At 37.9% G+C, this 23,846-nt stretch overlaps 1 protein-coding gene across 2 annotated transcripts; it reads right to left on the bottom strand.

Annotated features, from left to right (window-relative positions):
* On the bottom strand, positions 1 to 23,846 carry LOC110033954 (the record flags this gene model as incomplete). 2 transcript variants are annotated; one of them, XM_020738135.1, is given in 5 exon segments in its annotated part: positions 1 to 218; positions 6,466 to 6,597; positions 11,785 to 11,913; positions 23,457 to 23,674; positions 23,757 to 23,846. In XM_020738135.1, coding segments are annotated over 5 exon segments (611 nt in total), but the record flags the coding sequence as incomplete, so codon positions are not given.

The following is a 23,846-nucleotide window of genomic DNA, read 5'->3' as shown; positions in this document are numbered from 1 at the left end:
ACCACAATCAATCAGCCACCAGTGGTCGACCACGACCAGACAACCAACAGAGACCTATCGTGGCTAGACGGCCACCAGGGTCGATCATGACAGGACGTCCACCAGAAACCAAACCAAGGGGCAAACCATTGAGGATTGATTACGAGAGGCCCGATACGAGAAGTCTATCATTTTATCTAAGCAGTTGGCAAGAAGAGGAAACCCCAATAATCCCAATCCTAAAACGGGAAAATGACCAAATTAGACACTTATAAATCAAAATGTCTAGTAATAATACACGCCTAAATATGATATTTGGTTAGAGCCTACACCTATAAATAGGGGGTATTAAATATAAATAGGATCTAAATCCTCTCTTTTGAAGTGTGTAAAGTCCTGATTCTTCTTCATCCTGGTCATTCTAATGTCAGCTCGGTTGCCCTACCAGTCTCTCTCTTCCTCATTCTCTTCTTCTATACGCTCCATTCCCTAGGTGTGATTCAAGGACGAATCTGGGCTCAACAACATTTTGATTCTATCTTTCTGCTTGTTGAATACTACCGTCAATGAACAAACTTCTACAAGCATTTACTAACAGATACTATGATACCAAAGCTCGCTTATCCGCCTCTGGACAAAGATTCTCTCCCATGGATTCCATATTTAAAATCTCAAGCAATCACAATACTACCATCCAAGATGTTATAATGGCGAGATCATGAGACCTCATCATGGTCCCTAGACACCACCACAGACATTATTGTAATAGGTCTTTAATATCACATCAAAAAATTGTCACCGTTTAAAAGTGAAATACACATTTTTAGACATAAGTTTAAAACACCGAAATGCTTTGCATGTAAATACGAAAATTTAGGCGTGAGACAAGTAAATACATAAATATGTAAATTTTCCTAATTGTAAATGCTGACCATAGAGCAGATACCTATAGGGAAAGCAAACACCTTACTGTCGGTGGTGGCCCTTGATGCGTTTGTCTTAGTTTTGTGGATTACAGTATATATGTTTGTTACAATAAATAAAGTTAATAGCCTTCTCATCAGGATCTTGAGCTAGTTTTGACTATTACCAAAATTAGTAAAGAAAATTAAATACAACAAATACATATCTTTCTATCGTAAATTAAAAGTCCCGCCTTATTTATTTAGGCACAAGACTTCTCTGCCCACTTATAGCTTTACCATGCTTTTTTTGTTTTTTAATTGTTCATGTGCTTTTTAAGGGAAAAAATAGTGTATACATACCACCCAATTCCAATGTATTTACATATCTAACACCTAAACTTCAATTTTTACATGCTCGCCACATTACCTACGCATGAAAAGGTGTATTTCACTTTCTAAAAATTAAAATAGTGGTATTTTTAGCGTGATACAAAAGATTTGGATGGAATAAATATAAAAAGTCAAATTCGGTGCTAGTTATGTAAATATGTAGGAATTGAGTGGCATGTATGTAAATGCCCCAAAAATATTTGTTTTTCCAACAGCTCCCTTGCAGAATACACCTTTCATTAGTCAGTTTTCCTTCCAAAATGAGTATCGATATCAAGATTTCCTAATGAAACAGCCTTCGAGGCAATTAGACAAGCCTTCCCCTACATTTCAGTTTTGTTTTTCAATTTGCAGATAAAATTAGCTCCTTTTACCATAATAGCATTAATTAACAGAGTAACTTCACACCAACTTGCTACAATGGAGAGGTAGAGTCTATATAATCCTAATCTCTTTAAGCCAAGTTGTATGGATTGGACAAGGGTCATCTTTACCAAGAGCAAGTGCCTTCTCAGTCAGAGAATAAAACCAGCCATTTCTCCACTTAAACTGGACATGGTCTCAGTTGTTAATAACAAAACAAGATTTTAGAGGATTGGTCTGTAAAGGAAATTTGCATACATACCACACAATTCTTATGTATTTAAAATATCTAATACCCAAAGTTTGATTTTACAATTAGAAGAACTTGGTGTCATAATCTCATGCATGAAGAGGTGTATTTCACTTCTAAAAAGATAGTGATTGAGAAGAAAGAATTGTTCAAAACCTAATTTGTTCATTCATAACATGAGCTTAAATAGGATATTACAACGTTTTAAAAATAAACCTCTAGACTTCTTCAATATTCCCTTTTTACCAATAGGCCCCTAAATAAGTTCCAATTCTCACCACTCTCCGTCAAGATGGGCAAAAGATACCCACTAAGCCCATCTTGTCACATAACCTAGAAAAATCTAATGAACTAAGAGCTTTAGTGAGGCAGTGAATCACTTGCCCTCCAGTGGCTACATGACCATGACTTAGCTCTAGTAGCACTTAGCTCTAGTAGCATGTTATTCAGCTTTTCCTTGATGAAGAATCTATCAATCTCCACATGTTTGGTTATATCGTGTTGCATTGGATTGTTGGCAATGCTGATTATTGACTTGTTGTTGCACCACAATTTCATTTGAGTTCCTTGGTCCACCTTGACGAAGAATCTATCAATCTCCACTTGTTTGGTTATATCGTGTTGCATTGAAGATCAACCCCTTCCCTAGTTCACTCTTCAGGTACATCTGAATCTGATACATTGCATCCATATGACCCTTCCTTGGATCATGCATGTAGTGGCTCATCACTCTCACTTCAAAATAAATGTTAGGTTGAATGGCCCACCAATCTCTAGTACCTCCCACGATCAACTGGTTCTCTTGTCTCTACACTTAGCTTGCCCTTCTGATCAATTGAAGAGACTCAAACATACATGTTTCCAAGAGAAGATCTAGTATATACCTTCTCTGGAATAAGACCATCATCTCAGGTCCACGGGTCACTTCAATTTCAAGAAAGTATATGAGCTATCGAAGATCCTTCACCTCAAATTCATTGCCCAATCTTACCTTTAGTTGGGCAATCTCTGTCTCATCGTCGCCAATGACAATGATGTCATCCACATACAAAACAAGTATAGCGGTGTGACCTTCATGTTATTGAAAGAGCACCGTATGGTCTGCATTGATATGTTAATATCTTATGCCCACCATAGCCTTTCTAAATTTGTAAAATCAGGCTCAAGAAGACTGCTTCAAGTCATAAAATGACTTCCTGAGCCTACACATATTGCCCACAGTCTGGATTGTATTGAACCCTGGTGGTATCTCTACATATACCTCCTACAATAGCTCACCATGAAGAAATGCATTATTCATATCAAGTTAGTGTAACCCATACCATCATTTACTACAAGAGAAATCAATGTCTTCACTGTGCTCATCTTTGCTACTGATGCAAAGGTTTCTTCATAGTCAATATCATATGTATGACTGTACCCTTTCGCAACTAGTCGTGTTTTGTATCCTTCCATTCTGGAGTTTTTCTTACTGTGAAGATCCACTCGCACCAAACTATTTTTTTCCCTGCTATTAGTGACACTATCTCCAAGTTAGCTTTTTATCAAGAGTCTCAAGCTCTTTAACCATAGTCACTTTCCACTTGCGATCCTTCTTAACAACCTGTCAACACTTGGGTATTGAGACGACATCCAAAAATGCAATGAATACTCCATGTAAAGGTGATATGTAGAATATGAAACAAAGTTAGTAATATTGTGTTTCCATCCAAAACAATCGGGAGGGGTCCCACATTACTGCTAGAGGTCCTCCTTAAAGTTGTTGGGTTAGGAGAAGGAGAAATCATATCACCAAAGAATTCTCAATCGAAGCTGGAAGGTGTAGGTGTTTCAAGAGTCACGGAAGATCAGGACAAGTGACTTGTTCTCACATGTAGCGCTGCAGGCACTGTTCCCTCATTTTACTTCCTTCTCCGTGTATACACCCTTAGCTCACCTTTAGGTTGAATCCCACCACCTCTGGGTTCACTCTCCTCATTTTTCCGTTCCTCAACGGATTCATCCTACATCACAGGAAAATGCATTGCTCTCATGTGTACCACTCTCCCACCATTGCTCACAAACAATTTCTTCTCTATCGGGCTCCAACAGAAATACCACTTCTAGGTAGCAGAATAAACTACGAATACACATTTCAAAGCTTTGGGATCCCGCCTCCAATTAATAGCCTGTTATTCTTCACAAAGAATACACTCATCAAAGGTGTTTGGAAGTATATTCAGCCCCATCTCCTGTTGCTTTCTGTTTCCTCATCAACAACTTCACACACTCGTGATCCTCCTTGGTAAAAAACACAAGCCTCTCCCTTCTATGCTACCATCATATTTGTCTGGTTGCCTCCTTTTCCACATTTTCGATCACCATAACACAACCACGGCCTCCACCATGTCCATCTCCACCTGTCTCTTTCATCTTAGGTGGCCTAGGACAGTTCTTGCTTAGATGCCCAACTCCACAATAGTTGTAGACAACTCCACAAAAGTCGTAGCACTTACAAGTATCCCCTAGAACACCTATCTAGGGGAGTTCAGCTCGTTAAAAAATACCATTGTTCGTGTTTAGCCCGTTTATATTTCGAACATAAAAAATTTGTTCGTGTTCGGCTCATTTGTTTAGCGAGCCGAACACGAGTTGTCCGCGAACAAAGAGACATTTTAATAGCCTTAGTGCAATCGTAGGATGTTAAGAGTAGGGACAAGATTTAAATCTTTTTATTTATATTAAAAAAATCATTTAAACATAGTTTAATGTATGTTTATTATATTTTTAAACTAATAATTTTAATTGATTATAAATATTTGTAGCCTTGTAGATATATATATAATTTAATTTTTTCGAGTCAAAATGGGTCGAACACTCACGAACAAATCTTTGTTCGTGTTCAGTTCGTTTATATATCGAGCGCAAAAAATTTGTTTGTGTTCAGCTCGTTTGCTTAGCAAACAAATCAAACATGAGCTTTTTAGCGAGTTGAATGTGAATTGCTCGCGAATAACGAGCCGTTTTGACAGTCTTACACCTATCAGACTTGAGATCGAGGCAGTCAAAGTTGATTGCGCACTCAAAAATCCACACACAAAGTGTAGCTTCATGCGACTCTCCTCCTGTACCCTCGCAGCAATGGCCTCATCCAACGAGGGGATAGTCACCTAAGCTAGGAGGACCGATCTCATCTGATCAAAGCCAAGGTTCAGATTGGCCATAAACTAAATTGTCCTCATCCTTATAAGTTATATCCTTTCTTGCACTCTGAATCGCCATAGTTCAATATCAGTGAGAAGTGATCTAGATCTACCTACAATTGCTCTAGAACTATGGCATATTCCCAAATCGATCAATCACCCACCATTGATTCTATCTCACGCCAAATATGAAACACCCTTATGTGGTTCTCAGTCCCAACATAAATTCTATTCAGTTTTGCCCATATGTCATTCACATTTCGAATGTCATCTACTGAGGATGCAATTGACAGAACCATCAAGTTGAGTAGTCAAGTGTAGATTAAGGCGTGTGCGGTCCTCCACTTATCCCCCTCAGCATTATCACCTTTCAACCTGTCCTCGGTCAGATATCCCTCTAATCTCTTTCCTACTAGAGCCGCCTCAAACCGACGTGATCAACTCATATATGTGGTCGGTCAGTCAAGCTTTAGATCCATAGAAGGGAGATTTATCTTCACTTATGTCAAAGAATGTACTTAGGTAGTGGCTCCCATCGAGACGCTAGCAACATGTATGAGCTCGATCAAGACCTTCAGATTATCATAGAAGCTCCAATTCTTTACCTCTCACACTATCTCGTCTCCGGACATCGTCAATCACAAGGATCCAAGTGAAGATCACACAGATCACGAATTTGATCATTCAGTTTGTATGCTGAGATCATGTCTGAGAGCACGTCGTGACCTCCTTTCCAAGTCTGCGATCGCATCGTGGCCTCCCTGGTTAGTTCTAATCATGATTGTTTAGCTCTAATCGCGACTGTATAGCGATACATCACGCCTTCGTGTCATAATCCCGCCGTTTCCTTCCAAGTTAGCTCTAATCGTAATTGTATGGTGATACATCATGTCATGATCCCATCGTTGTCGTTCGAGTTAGCACGATTATCACAATGTTATCCCATTGTTTTTGTCCCAATCAGCTCTAGTCATGGTTGTTTCGCGATAACAAAGTGGAAGGAAGAGGAAAATGAGAGTTTCAGGTCTCAATACGCAGATCGACCTTGACTCCTCTAATCAAGCAGCGCTAGAGGTGGCTAGGGTTAAGGTTTTGATACCAAGAAGAAAGAATTGTTCAATTGTTCAAAACCTAATTTTGTTCATTCATAACATGGGCTTAAATAAGGTATTATAAGATTTTACAAATAAACCCCTGCACTTTTTCAATATTCCCTTTTTACCAATAGGATCCTAAATAATGTCCATTTCTCAACAGATTGTGATATTTTTTATGTGATGTTAGTGACTTGAGTGTTATGACTTTAAATATGAATGTTCAGGTGTTAGTTATGTAAATGCTTAAGAATTAAGTGGTACGTATGTAAATGCCGCTAAAATTAAAAAGCTGTACTCACCTCTTTCACAGCAGTGGGGAAATGTGCAACAGCCCTGGAATATGCACACAGCCTCTCCACCATGCCGTCGTCAAATGTTATTCCCCTCTCAGCAGCAGCAGCAGATTCCAATTCTGCAATGAGGCTTGTGACCTGGGAATAAAATTAAGAGGGAGGGATCAGAACTTGTAGAAATATCATTTAACAGATATGGCAACTTAAGAGAGATCTCAAGACCAATAAAGGCCCCAATTAAGCTCGATAATGCCCATAATGGGCAGCAAGCAAACCGAGCATGCAATAAAGTACTCGTAACTAAGCTTGATAAGAGCTTCTTCACATTTGATTGATTTACTAATTGATCAAATTTGAATGCAATTCGTTTATGTTTATAAATAATATTATTTAAAGCTCGCGAGCAAGCTCATTAAGAAGCTCGATGAACAACTTCATTTAAAGTTCATGAACAAGCTCTCAAGTGGCCTTGAATAAAGCTCGATATAATGCTTTTGAATAACATCGGTTGAAGCTTAATTTAATGTTTGTTTAAAACTTGATTTAAAACTCATTTATATTAAATTAAATTAAAATCTTAATTCATAATGCATAAAAAAGAATAAATGTTTGTTTATTTAGTTGTGTTAGTGACGCAGGCGCTAGGGTAGCGAACAATGCGGGCGCTTTGAACCTGTGGGGAAGAAACCCTGCGAAGCATTGCGGGATCGGGAGCGAAATCGCGATAGCGCGAGAACCCGTGTGAGAACAGAAGAGAAGGATTACGAACTCACACGCACCAGAGGAAATTGTTTCGCACCGATTCTTTTTGGAAAGAGTTTTATGGATTGCTCGTCTTTTCCACCCCTTTCCTTTGTGTAGAAACTTCGTCCATCCTGAGAAAACCTATAAATTGCCCTCCCACGTGTGTGGAGAGTCAGTTATAGTGGAATTGTCTTCTAATCTCCTGTGTGGAGTCTCTTTTCCCTTTGTGGGTTGTATCCAAGAAGGTGGTGGTGCTCCGACTATATCCTCTCTGAGGTATTCATTGTACCCTCCCTTTCTACCTTCTCCAAACACTATCCTCACCACTCCTCAGCTGTCGAACTCTCCCTCCATCACCCTGATACTCAGTGATTCCCCCTTCCTGCAGAATATTACTGTTGTCCCATCTACCTAACTTCTTTCAAGCTCCCCTCAACTACCCCGCAACCGTTGTAGACCACTTACAACCCTTTCCTACTTGTTGTTCATACAGTTTTGCACCTTCCCTCCGCTGTCACCCGCCTTTCGTGACTGTCGTCATCCCTCCCAATCATCCCTATCCCTCTAGCTGACTTCCACCACCCATTGGGATAAAATAGGAGTGTTTGTTGGTATCATTTTATGTTTTGAGTTATTATTTCCATTTGAGTCATGTTGTAACTCTACTTTAATATTAATGAAAGTTTGGTTTGTGTTTCTCACTGCTTCTGGTATCATTTGGTATCAGAGCTAGTCTACCATAATCATATCATAGGGTTTCCCAGCATCCGCCCCAACCCAATTCACCAACACCAAATTTTTTCCTTCCAATTTCCAACCTTAGTCATGCCACCACGAAGAGGTACTTCGGACTCGACCGAAGAAGAAATTAGACGAGAAATTCGTCGTCTACAACGGAGAGTAGAAGAACTGGCTGACGAAAACCGGGAAGATATTACCTTCGACCGTGATCGAGAGAGTCGAGGGGAAGACAGAGATGAGGAGAATTTGTTCCACACTAAAGATCACAACGACAAGGAATATCAACAACGTCGTTTTGGCATCCAATATCAAAGAAGACTGAGAGAAGAAGACCCTTATGAAGGTTAGCAGGACCATAGCATCAAAATGGACCTCCCAAAATTTGAAGAAGGTATGGATCTCGATGAGTTTATTGGTTGACTGCAATTAGTTGAACGAATTTTCGAATATAAATATGTACCAAAAGACAAACGAGTCAAGCTAGTTACTATTAAACTAAAGAAAAATGCCTCCTTATGGTGGGAAAATTTTAAAATATAGAAAAAAAGAGAAGGCAGTGAGAAGATAACTAAGTGGGAGAAGATTAAGAAGGTAATGCAGAAAAAATACATCCCACCCCACTATCGCCAGGATATGTTTCTAAAACTCCACTACTTGCAATAGATAGATCTTTTAGTTGAGGAGTTCACAGCCCAATTCGACCACTTGCAGATGAAATGCAAGCTGACGGAGCCAGAGGAACATAAGAAAGCCAAATATCTTGGGGGTCTGAAACTCTCCATTAGCAATGTGGTACAGTTGCAGCCATACTAGACGCCAGGGGATGTCCAGACATTAGTTTAAAGGTAGAAAGACAGCAGAAGCACAACAAATAACAATCATCTTTCAAGCAACAATCTTCAGGCAGGTTGTCACCTACAATCACCACGACCGACAGGTATATCCTGAAAGATACATGCAAGCACGGACAGTGGAATGACAATACGGAACAAAGTAGTAACAAACATGAGAAGGGTAGCTCCTCCAACATTTTACCAGCCAGAAGTGCTACCGATGTCACGATTATGACCACAAAACCTCCAGCTATCCCATGAGCAGGATAGTCACACTCACAGATCAAAATGTCGTGAAAGAAATGAGCGACGAGGAGAAAGCAAAAGTACAGGGTGAGGTGTATCAACTCCCACCAGACGAAAGAGAAGCAATCGTGATTCGAAAAATCTTGCAAATTGAGAACACGGGGGATTCACAGTGGCTTCGCCACAACATATTCTATACTCGTTGCACAGTTAGCAGAAATGTATGCAGTCTCATCATCAATGGCGAAAGCAACAAGAATATGGCGTCGACACAGATGATAAAAAATTATAACTCGCAACTCAGAGACATTCTCATCCATATTCACTGACGTGGCTGAAGAAGAATCTGGTCAGCATCAACTGAAAATGTTTGGTAGAGTTTTCGATTGGAAACCAGTTGCAAGACGAGGTGTAGTGTGACGTGGATCCTATGGATGTCTGTCACCTTTTGTTGGGACAATCGTGACAGTTTGACCGAAGGACTCAACACGAAGGATATAGAAACATGTATTCTTTCACCAAAGAAAGGAAGCACGTCACCCTCCTTCCATCGACGGAGCCCAAGTTCACAGGATCCCTTATCACCAGAATGGTGTCAGTGGGACTAGTTTTAGTGATGACACCAGACGAGAGGACTGAAACACCCACCCCCGATACAGGATAGATATGGCCAAGGTTATGTCAGGTCGACGTCTTACTAGTAGCAACCGTAGTGCAGGAAGGGTCTGATCATGCTCACTACACGCTCGATTAAACCAATCATAGGTTACTTTGGGAAGATTCACTAGCATAGGTGTGACGACAGCCTCAAAAGGACAAATCAATATGGACATTTACTTGCAAGTTAGGTAAGACCGTCAGATACCTCGGGAAACAGTGCAGTCGCCAGTGGGATCCAATGGTGGTTGATAATGAAAAGGAAGCTTCGACCAATGAAATTGAAGCTCCCCCAACCCCAAGAGAGAGATGCAAGCGCTGGGGCAGTGCCCGATTGCGGGCGCTGAAAGTACCTAATGTGGGTGCTTCGAACCTGCGGGCAGAAGCCCCGCAAAGCTTCGCGAAAGCGGGAACATGTGTGAAATCACAATAGCGAGAGAACCCGCGTGAGAGCAAGAGAGAAGGATCGCGAACTCAAGCGATCCAGAGGGAAATGTTTCGCACTGGTTCTTTTTGGGAAGAGTTTTTTGGATTCCTCGTTTTTTCAACCCCTTTCCTTTGTGTATAATCTTCCTTCCTCCTAAGGGAGCCTATAAATTGCCGTCCCATGTGTGAGGAGAGTTAGTTCTAGTGGAGTTGTCTTCTGATCTCCTGTGTGGAGTATCTTTCCACTTTGTGAATTAAATTTGTGGAGGTGGAGGTGCTCTGGCTATATCCTCTCTGAGGTGGTGATTATATCATCCTTTTCTACCTTCCCCAAACCCTCTCCTCTCCCCACTCAGTCGTCGCACTCTCCCTCCGCCAACCGACACCCAGCCATTTCCCCTACCTGCGGATTATTATTGTTGTCCTGTCTATCTAACTCCTTTCACGATCTTCCCAACACTCCACTATCGTTGCCGACTACCTACAACCCTTTCCTACTTGTTGTCCCTATAGTTTTGCACCTTTCCTTCGCAAGCACCCGTTTTTCGTGACTGTCTCCATCCATCCCAATCATTTTGATCTCTCTAGCCGACCTCTACCACCCATTGGGATAAATTTGGAGTGTTTGCTGGTGTCTTTTTATGTTTTGTGTTGTTATTTCCGTTCGAGTCATGTTATAACCCTACTTTAATATTAATGAAGTTTGTATATTTTTCACTGTTTATTCTACTAGTTCTGGTATTAGTTAGTATGCTAATTTTATTTATTCATTTAGCTTGTTTATTTTTATAAGTTCAATAAGTAACTACTTCATAAGCTCAATAAAGCTCATATGATTAGAAAATAATAGCTCAATCATGCTACTTAGTACTCATTAGTTTACTTGATAAGACTCATCGGTTAAAATATAAATAGATCGATAGCCCAAATTTTAATTTCTTTGATAAAGATCATTTGGTTAGAAATCAAGTAGCTCGATAATATTACTCATCAATCAACTCGACAATGACTTGATTATCATCATATGAAACAAACATGAACCGAACTCAAACAAACAGAATGATATATGAAGCAAGCTTGAATATAAACATAAAATCATTATTTGAGCTCGAGCTTGAACTTTATAAACAAGCGCAAAGTTGAACGAAGTCCTACCCAACTCGACTCGGTTCATTTGCAGCACTATGCCCATACATATTGTTATGAATTCAGTTATTTCAAATAAGATAAGATTGTTGCAAGAGATGCATCAATGGATTGGTAACACCGTTGCTTAATCTACAAACAGCGCAGGATATCCACTTTGGAGGGTCAGAAAAAAAGGTTTCTTGGATAATACAATACTATGTGACATTGGAAGTCTAAGAGCAAAGCGCGTGTTTACAGAAATTGTCATGTATCAATAATTTAAAATTTGGGGCATTTACAGATAGCAAGCAAGATAAGCCATAAACTCAAAAAAAAATTCAGCTTTGCCCTTTATCCAACACTGAAATAATTCAAATTTATAAATATGCAGTCATAAAGATGAACATATGCTTCATACGTACATTTATCTTTAAATATTGCAATCCATACCCCTTGGGCTTAAGACCAAACAATAGTTTTTCAGAATCCAATGTTGGGTGTTGTAAGCAATCTTCTTTATTTTCTCCCCAGTTTATATAGAAGTACTTACCTCAGATCGATAATCCTTCTCCACAACCCCAACTGTAGCTCCCAGATGACGCGCTCCAACAAGCATGAACGCTGAAATCCATATCAATTTCTCCAACATTTGTTTTTGAAAAGCTTCCTTTTGGAGGACCTGAATCCAATAAACTAAAATGTAATATCTACATACCAGTTATAGTTTTGAATGATTAAAAGAACTTTATCCTGCCAAAAAATAAAAATGAACTGGTCAGTTCCAAAACAAATCAAAGGCATGCGAGCATGAATAACTTATTATAATCACAATATTGGCCCATAACAATTGAACTGGCCGTATCCATCAAATATATGGGCATTTGAGCTGTAGTGGAGGATCCAGGAATTTTTGTATTGGTTTTGGATGACCATGAAGATCGTCCTAAAGAGTGCAACTCTTGTGATAAAAGCATGAAACTGGAGATGCTAATGAAGCATTGGATGGCTCACACTTAGGTGTTGTGCAATGTTTTCCAGCTACCCCTAAAAGTCGATACTGACAGGAAACATGCAGGTATCTTCCAAGTAAAGTTGAAGAGTAGTGATAAAATATCCAAATTGATCATTATAATGATAGTTGCATAAATTTCATTGTTACCTCTGCCTTGGCTAGAATGAATCATACAACCAAGCTGCATTCCTAGCCCTACAAGGTCAATTGGGTTGGCAAGGCCACCATCTCAATCACCCAATGATGTGTTGTTCAGTTATAGCTAGCTACCTCCTCCAACTATATTTGGTGCAATTTCCTTATAGTCGTGCCCATGTATTTCTAGGAAATACATGATTATGTGATTGGGATGTTATCAGTTTTGACTAATCCAATACTTTTGACTATAAATTTGAAGGGATAAAGATTGTCTTAAATCTAAATGAGTTTAAAATGATTTCATATGCCTAATTAGACATTTGCCATAAATAAAAGAAGAATTCATATCTTTTGTTGATGAGAGTCTGAGCAAAGCAATGAAAAAAATGTCTTTTATCATTGTAAAGCAGATCTCTTAATAATCTTCGAGTACTCTATCTTCCCACTTGATATTATTCAACACATGTGTGAGTTCTAGGATACGCCCTAATAAACACCCCAATGAGCCCCCACCACTTAGGAGAATCCAGCATACAATTAATTGACTCTCAACCAAACCAGATTTGTCCCATCAAAGCATTTGTCACGACCCATGCACGTACAAGTTTTATTTTGATTTATATTTTCTCTCCTTTATTGGTCATATTATTATGAATATTTATAGCTACTTACTATCATACATTGGTGTATGTTATGTATTGTATATTGAATTAAATGCGATGAGCATATGAATGATGTGTTTATATCAACTACTCACATATGCAAGTTTGACTATGATAGTTACCCTAAGGTATACATGCACGTAAATGAAAAATGATATTGATATTGAACTATCTTAAATAAAGTAATTTTAGACGTTATTTCTGTGATGGATATATACAAATTAAAAAGATATTGATTTGTAAACGGCATAGTAAGAAATAGTGAAAAGTTAAAATCACCTTGAATGATTATATTTGAAAGTACAAACTGTCAATGACGCGAGAGTGGGCTTTCTCCCGCAGCGGGACACAGGAGCGAAGCCTCCTGCAACAAACCGACCAGTCTATTGAAGACCGGTCCAGGGGAATCCCGCGTCGAGCTGCCCAGGTGAGAATCCTGATGGGGCAAGCGACCTACCGTGCCCCGTTCCTTGTCATTTTCCTGCTTAGCTAGGGCTATATTTATGTTGGTTTGCTAAGAGTCTATGGAGTTTTTGTTGTGTGTTGATTCCATTCCTATGTAGAGTCCTTTTTTCCCTCTTTGTGGGTTGTATCTGATGTGGGTTGTGTCCAAGGAGGTGGTGGTCGTGTAGTTGTATCCTACTCCGAGGTGGTGATTGTATCTTCCCCTTTTATCTTCCCCCTTCATCTTCCCGACTTCTTCTCCTCCACTTCCCTTAGTCGTCGGCTACTCCCACAACTTCTCCTATGCACTGTCGACCCCCTTTCTGCTACAACAACCTACCGTCCACCCCTTTCAGGTCCCTCCCGACATCCCGCCGGCACCCCTATAGCAGCTAGTCAGCTACCTTGTTGTCCAAGGTCCACCCCACCGCTGCCCCTACTATCCAACACTTCCAGCCACCAATCTGCCTGTTGCCGAACACCTACGACCTGACATACTTGTTGTTCTCGCAATTTTTCACCTTCCACTTGCTGCCATCAACACTACTTTGCTATCACCACCCTTGCCAACCATCCCGATCCACCCAACCGACCTCTACCGCCTTGGGATACACTTACGAAGTATTTGTTTGTGTCGTTTTAATGTTTTAGTGATGTTACTTTCAATTTGTGGTGATGTAACCCTATTTCCCTATTAATAAAAATTCCTTTTGTGGTTTGGGATTTCTCCTCCGGTATCAGTTGATATCAAAACTAGTCTAACCCTCGTCCCATCCTAGGGTTTCTACCATCCGCCATCACAATAATTTTTTTTTTCTTTCTTTCATATTACTTTCTTTCTTTGTTCCTTCTTTTTTTCCTCCCGCAGATCTCAAACCCTAGCCATGCCACCAAGAAGATCTATGTCCGAGCCTACTCGGGGGGAGATACCGCAAGAGCTCTGTCGTCTTCAGCGAAGGCTTATGGATATTGAAGAAGAAATCTAGTGGGAGGATACCCTCGACCGTGATCAGAAAAGTCGAAGGTAAGAACGATAAAATATGAAGATGAAGTGAGAAAAACAGTGTCAATTCCAACCAACTTACTACTGTCAAAAGTCGCAGACTCTAGCTTCTGAAGTGGAGAGACCGTATCACCAAGCGACCCCTCTTGCAACTATCCAGCAAAATCAATCTACAAGTCTGTCACAGTCAGAAGATGTTGCAAGTGTCACAGATTTGAACATGTTAAAGCAGAATGCACAACTAACGAAGTGATATACTTCACCGAGCAAGACATCCTCAAAAAGTTGGGTAAAGACAATGCATACATTGAAGAGCAGTTCAAGCGAGAATTTTCATCCGATGACGACTTCCCCTGTGGAGCCCCCTTGTCCGTGGATACATCCAATGTCTTTACTCCATGTGATCAAAAGAAACATGTGACTTTTTTATGAGATTGTGGTTCCTACTCTCCTAGAAGATGGAAAACATTTTTGTTGAGACATAAATCATGCATAATAGAAGATGTCAGTGGATGGTCTTAATAACAACCAACTGATAGCATCACAAGCGGCTACACTTCCAACCCTCACCCCTAGTGTTCCATATAAAGAGATGAAAGGCCAGTGTGAAGTTTTGTTATTGGAACACGATAGAAGATGTCAGTTCTTCAAAACTTCAAGAGTCAAAGGGAAGACCCGGAAGATAATAAGAATCACACGTCAACCAAACTCTTGCAAATCATCAATCTCACTGAGGCACGACTTGTCATAGATGAGAACCATATGAGATATTTACTTGTTCAAAATTTTGCTCGGGAAAACCTACATAATGGTGTACCTCTGGCTCAGACTATACCCAACTAGAATGGATCTTCATGGAGGTATGCTCGCATGTGGGAAAAGCTTCTCAAATGCGTTGGGAACCAGTTCAGTCGCCGGTTGGATCCACGAATGGCTGGCGAAAACCAGAAGCTTTGACGGATGTAGTCAAAGCTCTCCCAACCTCGGGAGATTGATGTGGGAGCAGGCTTTCTCCCGTAGCAGGACACTGGAGCGGGTTTTCTCCTGAAGAGGGACGCGGGAGCGAGAAATCTACAGCAGTAAGACGTCACAGCGGGAATACGGAAGCGAAGCATCCTGCAGCAAACCAACCAGTCTATTGAAGATTGGTCCAGGGGAATCCCGAGCAGAGCGGCCCGGATGAGAATCCTGAAGAGGTCCCATCCCTTGTCGTTTCTGCTTCTCCTTAGGGATGCTTCTCCTTTGGGAAAGATTTTAATAGCTATTTTGGAGTATTCCCGCCCCTTCCTTTAGTAAGAGTTTCCTTTTCTTTCCCTTTCCTTCCTCCTCTTCTCGTCATTCTTGTTTCCTGCCTAGCTAGGGCTATATGTATGCTAGTTTGCTAAGAGTCTGGAGATTTTTTGTTGTGTGTTGATTTCATATTCCTGTGTGGAGTCCCTTTTTCCCCTTTGTCAGTTGTATCTGAGAAGGTGGTGGTGCTCCGGTTGTATCCTACTCTGAGGTGGTGATTGTATCTTCCCCTTTTATCTTCCCAACTTCTACTCCACTTCCCTTAGCCGTCGATCACCCCCACAGCTTCCCCCCTGCACTACCGACCCCCTTTCTGTTGCAGCAACCTGTTGTCCATCCCTTTCAGTTCCCTCCCGACATCTTGTAGACACCCCTACAACTACTACCTTGTTGTCCCGGGTCTTCCCCACCGCTGCTCAGCACCTTCCAGCCACCAATTGTCATACTTGTTGTCCTCACAATTTTGCGCCTTCTCCTCGCTACCATCAACACTTCTTTGCTGCCACCACCCTTGTCAACCATCCCGTTCCACCCAACCAACCTTCACTGCCCTTTGGGATACACTTCCGAAGTGTTTGTTTATGTCGTTTTAATGTTTTGGTGATGTTACTTTCAGTTTGTGTGTGTTGTAACCATATTTCCCTATTAATAAAAATTGCTTTTGTGGTTTAAGATTTCTCCCCCGGTATCAGTCAAATGCCCTTATATTTTTTCTACATTTTAATTGGCATGCATATTATCTCCCTTTTCATTGAATTACTATAGTTTATGAGTATAAGTATTCAATAACTTTCTTTATCTTGCTATTGTTTAAACTAACTTTTCAAGTTTAATTAATTGATTAAAAGATGGGTGATAGAAGAGAAAATGTTTATAGAAGACGCGAACTATCAAAAATGAGATAAATTTTAATTGTATTGTTTTAATTCTTTTTTAGTGGCTTTTTCATATATTATAATGTTAGTTATAGAATAATTTTAATTTTTATCGTCCGACAATATGTTCCCGCCTTTCACTTTGATGATATCAAAATGAATTTATGGAGTGTTCTCGCAGATTTTCTGATTTCATCAGTTTCATCTCAAGAGAAGTGACTTTAAACGGATTCCAACAACATCTGAAGCCTTTAAGAAAATCAAAGAGCATTTGACCAACCAGCATGTATTGAAGTTACAAACTTTAATAAAAAATTAGAAGTATAATTGTATTGGTTAAGTCTTAAGCAAGAAGGGCAACTCTTAAACTAACGTTAACGAGAAGTAAATTTTACCCTAAGAGATATTCCACCAATGGTTGAGAATTCTATGCTGTAGTGCAAGCTCCGCGCTGTTGGTGGTATTGCATTCTTTTCTAAGAATTCATGCAATTCTGACAATCGAGCTCTCAAAGACCGTAAACCCAAACTAAACTCAAAACACATCAAATTAGTGCAAATTCTTCACAGTACAGCTTAATTCTCAAATATACAGATCATGTAAAGACAAGGATATAGATGCACTTAGCAGATGTCACCATTACAACAGACAATACGTGTAAAAGTTATTAAAGTGGGCAAATAAAACTCCAGTCATCATGCCTATTGAGATTTCGGTCAGATTTATGCATCATTAATTAATGAAAAAATATATTCCCAACCAAAATTATCAAAAGCAAGATAATTATCACATTCGAGGTGCTTGTTTATTTATCATTTTTTCATTGAAAAGCTATTCTTTAGCGGACCATATGGACATTTTGGATAAGATAAAATCATTACTACAATTGAGGGTCATTTCTTTTAGTCTAGTCTCCAGTAAGACATGCCTCGTGTCCTCGTCTGAAGCCACACCTAATAAATGGAAAAGCTCCCATATGCTCTAATTTCTATACTATATTTGTCCCAAAACTCTAAGACTTAATTATAGATTTCTTCCCAGATTTCCGTGTACTATTTGAAAGTATGATTCAACCTTCTTAGAAGCAGAGCACTACTTTAAGATGGACGTTTCATACACCGCTATAAAACCTCTGATGCATCTCACATTCTCTTTGATCTTCAACGAAGTTGTGAAACTACATGCCACGCTGAAATCCATCATTTCAGATCAATATGCTCAATTTAGAAGCTATTTTGAAAGACTTTATGCAATAAGTTAAAGAGTGAACTTCCATTCTCAACCGCCTGTCATCATAAAATTTGTGGTCAAACGGGGTAAGTCAATAAAAGTCCATAGGACCATCATAAATTATCAGCCCATTTTTTAATAAGCAACTCATTGTTTATTGTGAATTTATTTTGCCCATTGTCAAATCTATCAACAATCGATAAGTCAATAGATCAGCGGACAGTAGCCCTTTTCATGTAGTTCTAGGAAATAAGTCTTGCTGATATTGGATGAGCCGAGTTTGGAGTTTTTTAATACAACTAACAAAATAAGTTACATACTTTCATGTAAGAAAATTTTTAAAAATCACATATCACATGTTATCAATCAATCCAACACCATACATTTTATAACTTGGAACAAAAACTAGTAGTCTTAAAGCCCAATTAATGAAAAAGCAACATGAATGCTTAAGAATTTGAGCTAGAATTTAAAACATTAAAAATAAATAAGCAAACAAATTAATCTCCATAAAATCACGTTTCTAGCATATCACTTTTTAAGCAAAATCATTAAACTAGTTGATAATACATTATGCGAAAGAAAATGATAAGAAAATAAATTTATCTGAATTAAAAAATAGGCCTTACACATGTACAATGAGATGGCCGACCACATAATGAAATAGTTGCACTTGAACTACATTTTAAGAAATCAAACACCTAACATGCACTCAAAAAAGAGAGAATTTATTCATGTCATGAGAACATATGCTCCATGTCATTATGTATAAACTCCCCATAACCTAGACTAGTAAATGTTGGCACGAGAGCAATCCAAATTTAAGTTCAAATAAATAATATCTATTTAAATTCTCACAAATTAACCCATTGGGAAAAAAAATTTGCGCAGTACTGAAAATTTATGCTCGACTTCCCTTAGAGATTATAATTCCGAAAAAATTTCATAAAAATATGTTTTAAATTAGACACTACCCAGAAATTTCCCACTCATTTTGCAAAATCTTTTAGACATAATTCCATGTTTCTATAGGTGTGAGCACCCGTGATTAACTATAACTTCGGATAATAAGAAAGAACTTTTGATTAAGGCTAAGCATTAAATGTTAAATACTAAGCATATAGTAGCAACAACTTAATACTTACTACTGTTAGCTTGAAATGGATGATGGGGGGAATGGAAACAAACTCAAACAAATTCCTATGGTTCCATCATCACATGCTGTTGTAGACTTTAATGTGCTTAATTAGACTAAATAAATAACCATACATGAACGAAGGATCTTTATCAACTACCAAGAGTTATATCATTCAAAAGGACCTTGTAGACTTGAGATAGATATTTGCCCAGTATAACGATTTTAAATCGATATTAGCCAACATGTGATTGTGTCCTATCTACAATTCACCATGAGTTATATCAACACATAGCCTTTTGATTAAAGCTAAGCGTTAAATGTTAAAATCTAAGCATATTGTAGCAACAGCTTATTATTCACTACCATTAGCTTGAAATGGATGATAGGGGGGAATGGAAACAAACTCTAAAGAACTTGCTAAAGGTTCAAGTTGAATATCTTTCTGAATTTAAAAGCATCATGATCATATAAGAAGCATTAAATTCCACGTCTCTGATTCACCTTAGAAAAAAGCTTGTAATCACAATAATAAGTAGCAAATTCTTCATTAATATCCATATGAGAATCTTGCATATATTATGAAAGTAATTACCAAAATTTACAAGATGTATATTATATATTAGATCAACAAGATCCCTAAACTTCATAGGTTGGTATCTTGTGACAATCTAAAAAGAAATAAAGTTTAATAATTGAATTGCAAGAAAAAATAATCGTATGAAATATAAAAACTAATCCAATTTTATAGTAGATTATCAGACAACGTATTAGCTCTTTTATGCCTATAATAAACAAATTAATTTAACCATCAAATTTTGAATGATAAATAGTTGAAAACTTAAATGGTATTCACATATTATTTTGAGAATAATTTTCCAAAAATAGCTCATGAATTTTAGATCCATCATTATTTTAATTAAACCGTGATTTGATTGCATCATTAAAATATAGTATGAAATATGATTTTTTTTTAAATACCCCAACTAAAATCAGGATCATACTTTTTAAATTTTCATAATAGCCTAATACAAACTTCATACTAACATCATCCTAGAATTTATATGGAATTGATAAACATATATCTAACCAGGCTTATGTTTCCTAGTTTAGTGAGCAAAGAAGTTTCGTACCTCTAACCAAACAGTAAAACAAATAATCAAAATAGACATTAAATGTTTCGATTACATATTTTATATGAATAATTTACATTAAAATATAATGCCTATGGGATGTCATATCTTAACTTTTTACGATCATGTCCTTCCCCATGATTGTGTAAGGTTATGTGTATTCATGTCTCGTTTTCATGCTTTAAAGTTATATCATTTGCCCAACTTGCAACTCCATATCATGCAAAACATTAAACACACATACTTGATGTTATATGTGCATATAAGGGTTGATGTTATCTGCTTAAACCTATACTTTGTCATAAATGCTTGCTTATATAGTAGCCCCACCCGTACTCGAGTTAACTAATACATTTTGATGCATACATTGAGTTTTATGAGCATTCAATTTTATGTATATAAATTTGTGATTAATGTGATGCCCTTGTATACAAGTCACAACATTTCCTTAAATGTTTTGCGCCTTGAAGGATCCTACACATCATCATCAATTGCATGCACACTAAGCCCGAGTGGCAATATACACTCTATTAAATAATGATACAACATTATTGATACCAAAATGTAAAATTGAACTTTCTGGAGCAATTTAATGTCCACTTATAATTTATCTTTGCCATATCAATGTACACTCCAAGAAATTAATTATTCATAATTATTTAATCTTTTATGGATATTGCATCACGATAATAAAAACTTGATTATCGTACTTTTCTTATATCTCCTTTTCCTAACCCCTCATTGATTCTAAAAGATGTATCCTCGGCCTCTTCCCATATCATAATTCTGGTCAGCTGATAAACAAATTTTCAAGGGTTAAAAGAGAGAGAGAAAGAGAACAAGGGGAACATATTGTTCGATCAGAAAATAAATTTTCCTACAATTTTTCTTCGTCTAGATTACGACACCATGCTTCTATAATAGAATTCAATGCTTTCCATTGCCCACATAATTTCTTGTATGTATTTCATGAATCAAACAATGATATGTGATTTTGATGGATTCCACTAGATTTCACAAATGAAACCTCGATATTTTGCCTCTTTTACATTCATGTGCATTCTTGCACGTTCTCAACCAGATTTGATGAGGAAATTATGTGGTTGGAGTGTTCCAAGCTCTCTTGATGATGAGATGATGGTATTGGCCATCATTCATATGATTCCATATTTGACCAACACAATATCTAGCTTACATCATGTTGGATTCAGACTTTTGATCAACAAGTTTTGCTACATATTCTGAGCTATTCTTTATGTAATACTACATATTTTTCATGACTATATATGTGATCCTACATGATTACATACATGTTTCTTGTGTGTCTCTCTATGATGATGACAACTTCATGGTGAACACATGATCTACATACATTTGTGGTATGGTGTGTCATTGTTATTGAAATGATATGTTATGTGTATGGGCTGAAGAAATTATTTCTATAAACATGAATGAAAATTAGCCAATAAATGTATTAAAAAGAAATAAGAAAACAAAATATCCACAAGTTGGTTGAGATATTATATTGATCCCTGCATAAGGACATTTAGTGAGCTTGCCTTACTGATAAAGAGAGAGCAAATATTCACTTTGATACTAAAAGGAGGCATAAAGACATGTATGATTATATGCATGTAGTTATGGGTAGCCATGTATGTATGCTCTTGTCGACGGGCAAAAGGTAACAACATTGATTAGATTAGGGGAAACCATCCATGTGAATGAAGTTATAATGATATTTTTAATAAGTAGGTGACGAGTTGACCATGGATATAAATTAATGTCATAGTAAATTCTTTACCGACATAACTATGAAATAAAATGACTGGTTATGTTATTATTACATTGACTACTATTATTGAAGCATTTATTGCTTACCTGGTCTAATATGTATACTAATTTCTAGTGACATGCATGTTAGTCCTATTTATCAGCATGCTTGGAATGCAACTGCAACAATATGATATGTACGCCAAAAAAAATTATCATACATATTGCATATGCCATTATATTGATGTGTTTTATTGATAAAATTGCAGGCATATACGTGTATTTAATTTTGTGATGGGTTTCTTGCGACTTATTGGGCTTATTGATCATCATATTGTAGGTGCATATGTATTTGGTTTCATATATGGTAAGAAGCTTAATGAGTAAAAGCTAAGCAATTGCAAATTGTTGTTCGAAAATATTTCTTTAACATTTTTTTTGGTCATCTGCTTTGATATTAAGAAAGGAAGAGGTAGACCTAAGAAGACTTGGGCTTATTGTATTAAAAATGATCTTAATTTACTATAACTAAATGAAAAATGACACTAAATAGGACGCAATGGAGAAAAAGGATTCATGTAGCCGACCCCACGTAGTGGGATTAAGGCTTTGTTGTTGTTGTTGTTGTTGTTGTTGTTGTTGTTGTTGTTGTTGTTGTTGTTGTTGTTGTTGTTGTTGTTGTTGTTGTTGTTGTTGTTGTTGTTGTTGTTGTTGTTGTGCTTTGATATTATATATGAATAAATGATCGTAATCAATGTGCATGATTCTTGTGGATGTAAACAACATAATCAATGCCTATAAAAGCTTATGTTTCCTTTAATTTAGCAGTTAATTTTATGTAATAATTTAGATGACTTTGTTTTTATATAAATGGAACTAAAATTTTCTATCCAATAAATCATGACTTTTAAGGGGAACTTTTTATAAAAAATATATGTAATCAAATATCTATAGAATTATCAACTTGAAGTTTCATATGTCACACCTCAACTCAACGTGATTTGATATGATGTAGTTTTCCTCCGAAGAGTCGTGATTTACAAATAAGGCACCTTAAAATTTTACAGTATGACTGGGCTTTCGGGTCACAACCATGATTACTCCAGGCACAAATTGAAAATTAAAGAACAGGCAAAAGGACAATGGTAGCAAAGTAAACAATACTTCATTAAATGCAAAAGAAGAAAAAGTAGCTTCAAGTATAACAAGCCTATAGAGCATGATTACATGAGCCTTGAATAAAGAATAGTTCCGTCAAGAACAATTACAAAATGTCGGATTTCTTTAAGTACGACTGAATCAAGAATGTCTAATTAACGAGAATAATGACAAAAAATTAGGAGTAAAATCACCAAGCTTCGCATTGACGTGCCAAAACTTAATTGATTGTCTGTGGAACTTCAGCTATGTGCCGGGCGGGTTTTAGGTATGAGCACAGTCAATTAGCACACAACACCACCTAATCACCGGCATTGCATACATTTCTACTATAACTGCTCAGAAATGCACCTAAATTCAGGATTCCGATACCTTGCAAGAGAGACCGCCACCATGCAACCGTGCTGCCACCGCAGAAGCCCATTTCCCGAAAGCAGCGGTCAACCCTTCAGGATTCGTATCAGTCTTGCCATCCGTGGGAGACTCCCCAAGCTTGGACACCGCAAAATAAGCCAAAACTTGATTCGCATCCCCAAGGCCTCTACTCTCGAACCAAGGATCAAGCATTCCATTCTGGAAAAACACCATATCTGCTAAAGAATTACACACACGTCATTAAATTCCAGCTCATAATTAAAGAAGAAGCTAGAGTTTGAACAGGACTGGGATTACCGCTCCATCGAGAAGAAAGAGTACCCTCGAGCACGGCGTCGAGGTCGTCGTTCCGGGTGCAAACGAAGATGGGACCATCGAAGTCGGAAG

This window comes from Phalaenopsis equestris, unplaced genomic scaffold (genome assembly GCF_001263595.1).
Source record: "Phalaenopsis equestris unplaced genomic scaffold, ASM126359v1 Scaffold001312, whole genome shotgun sequence".
Lineage (NCBI taxonomy): Eukaryota > Viridiplantae > Streptophyta > Magnoliopsida > Asparagales > Orchidaceae > Phalaenopsis > Phalaenopsis equestris.
The sequence above is the reverse complement of the archived record's forward strand: the minus strand, read 5'-3'. Positions and strand labels throughout refer to the sequence as shown.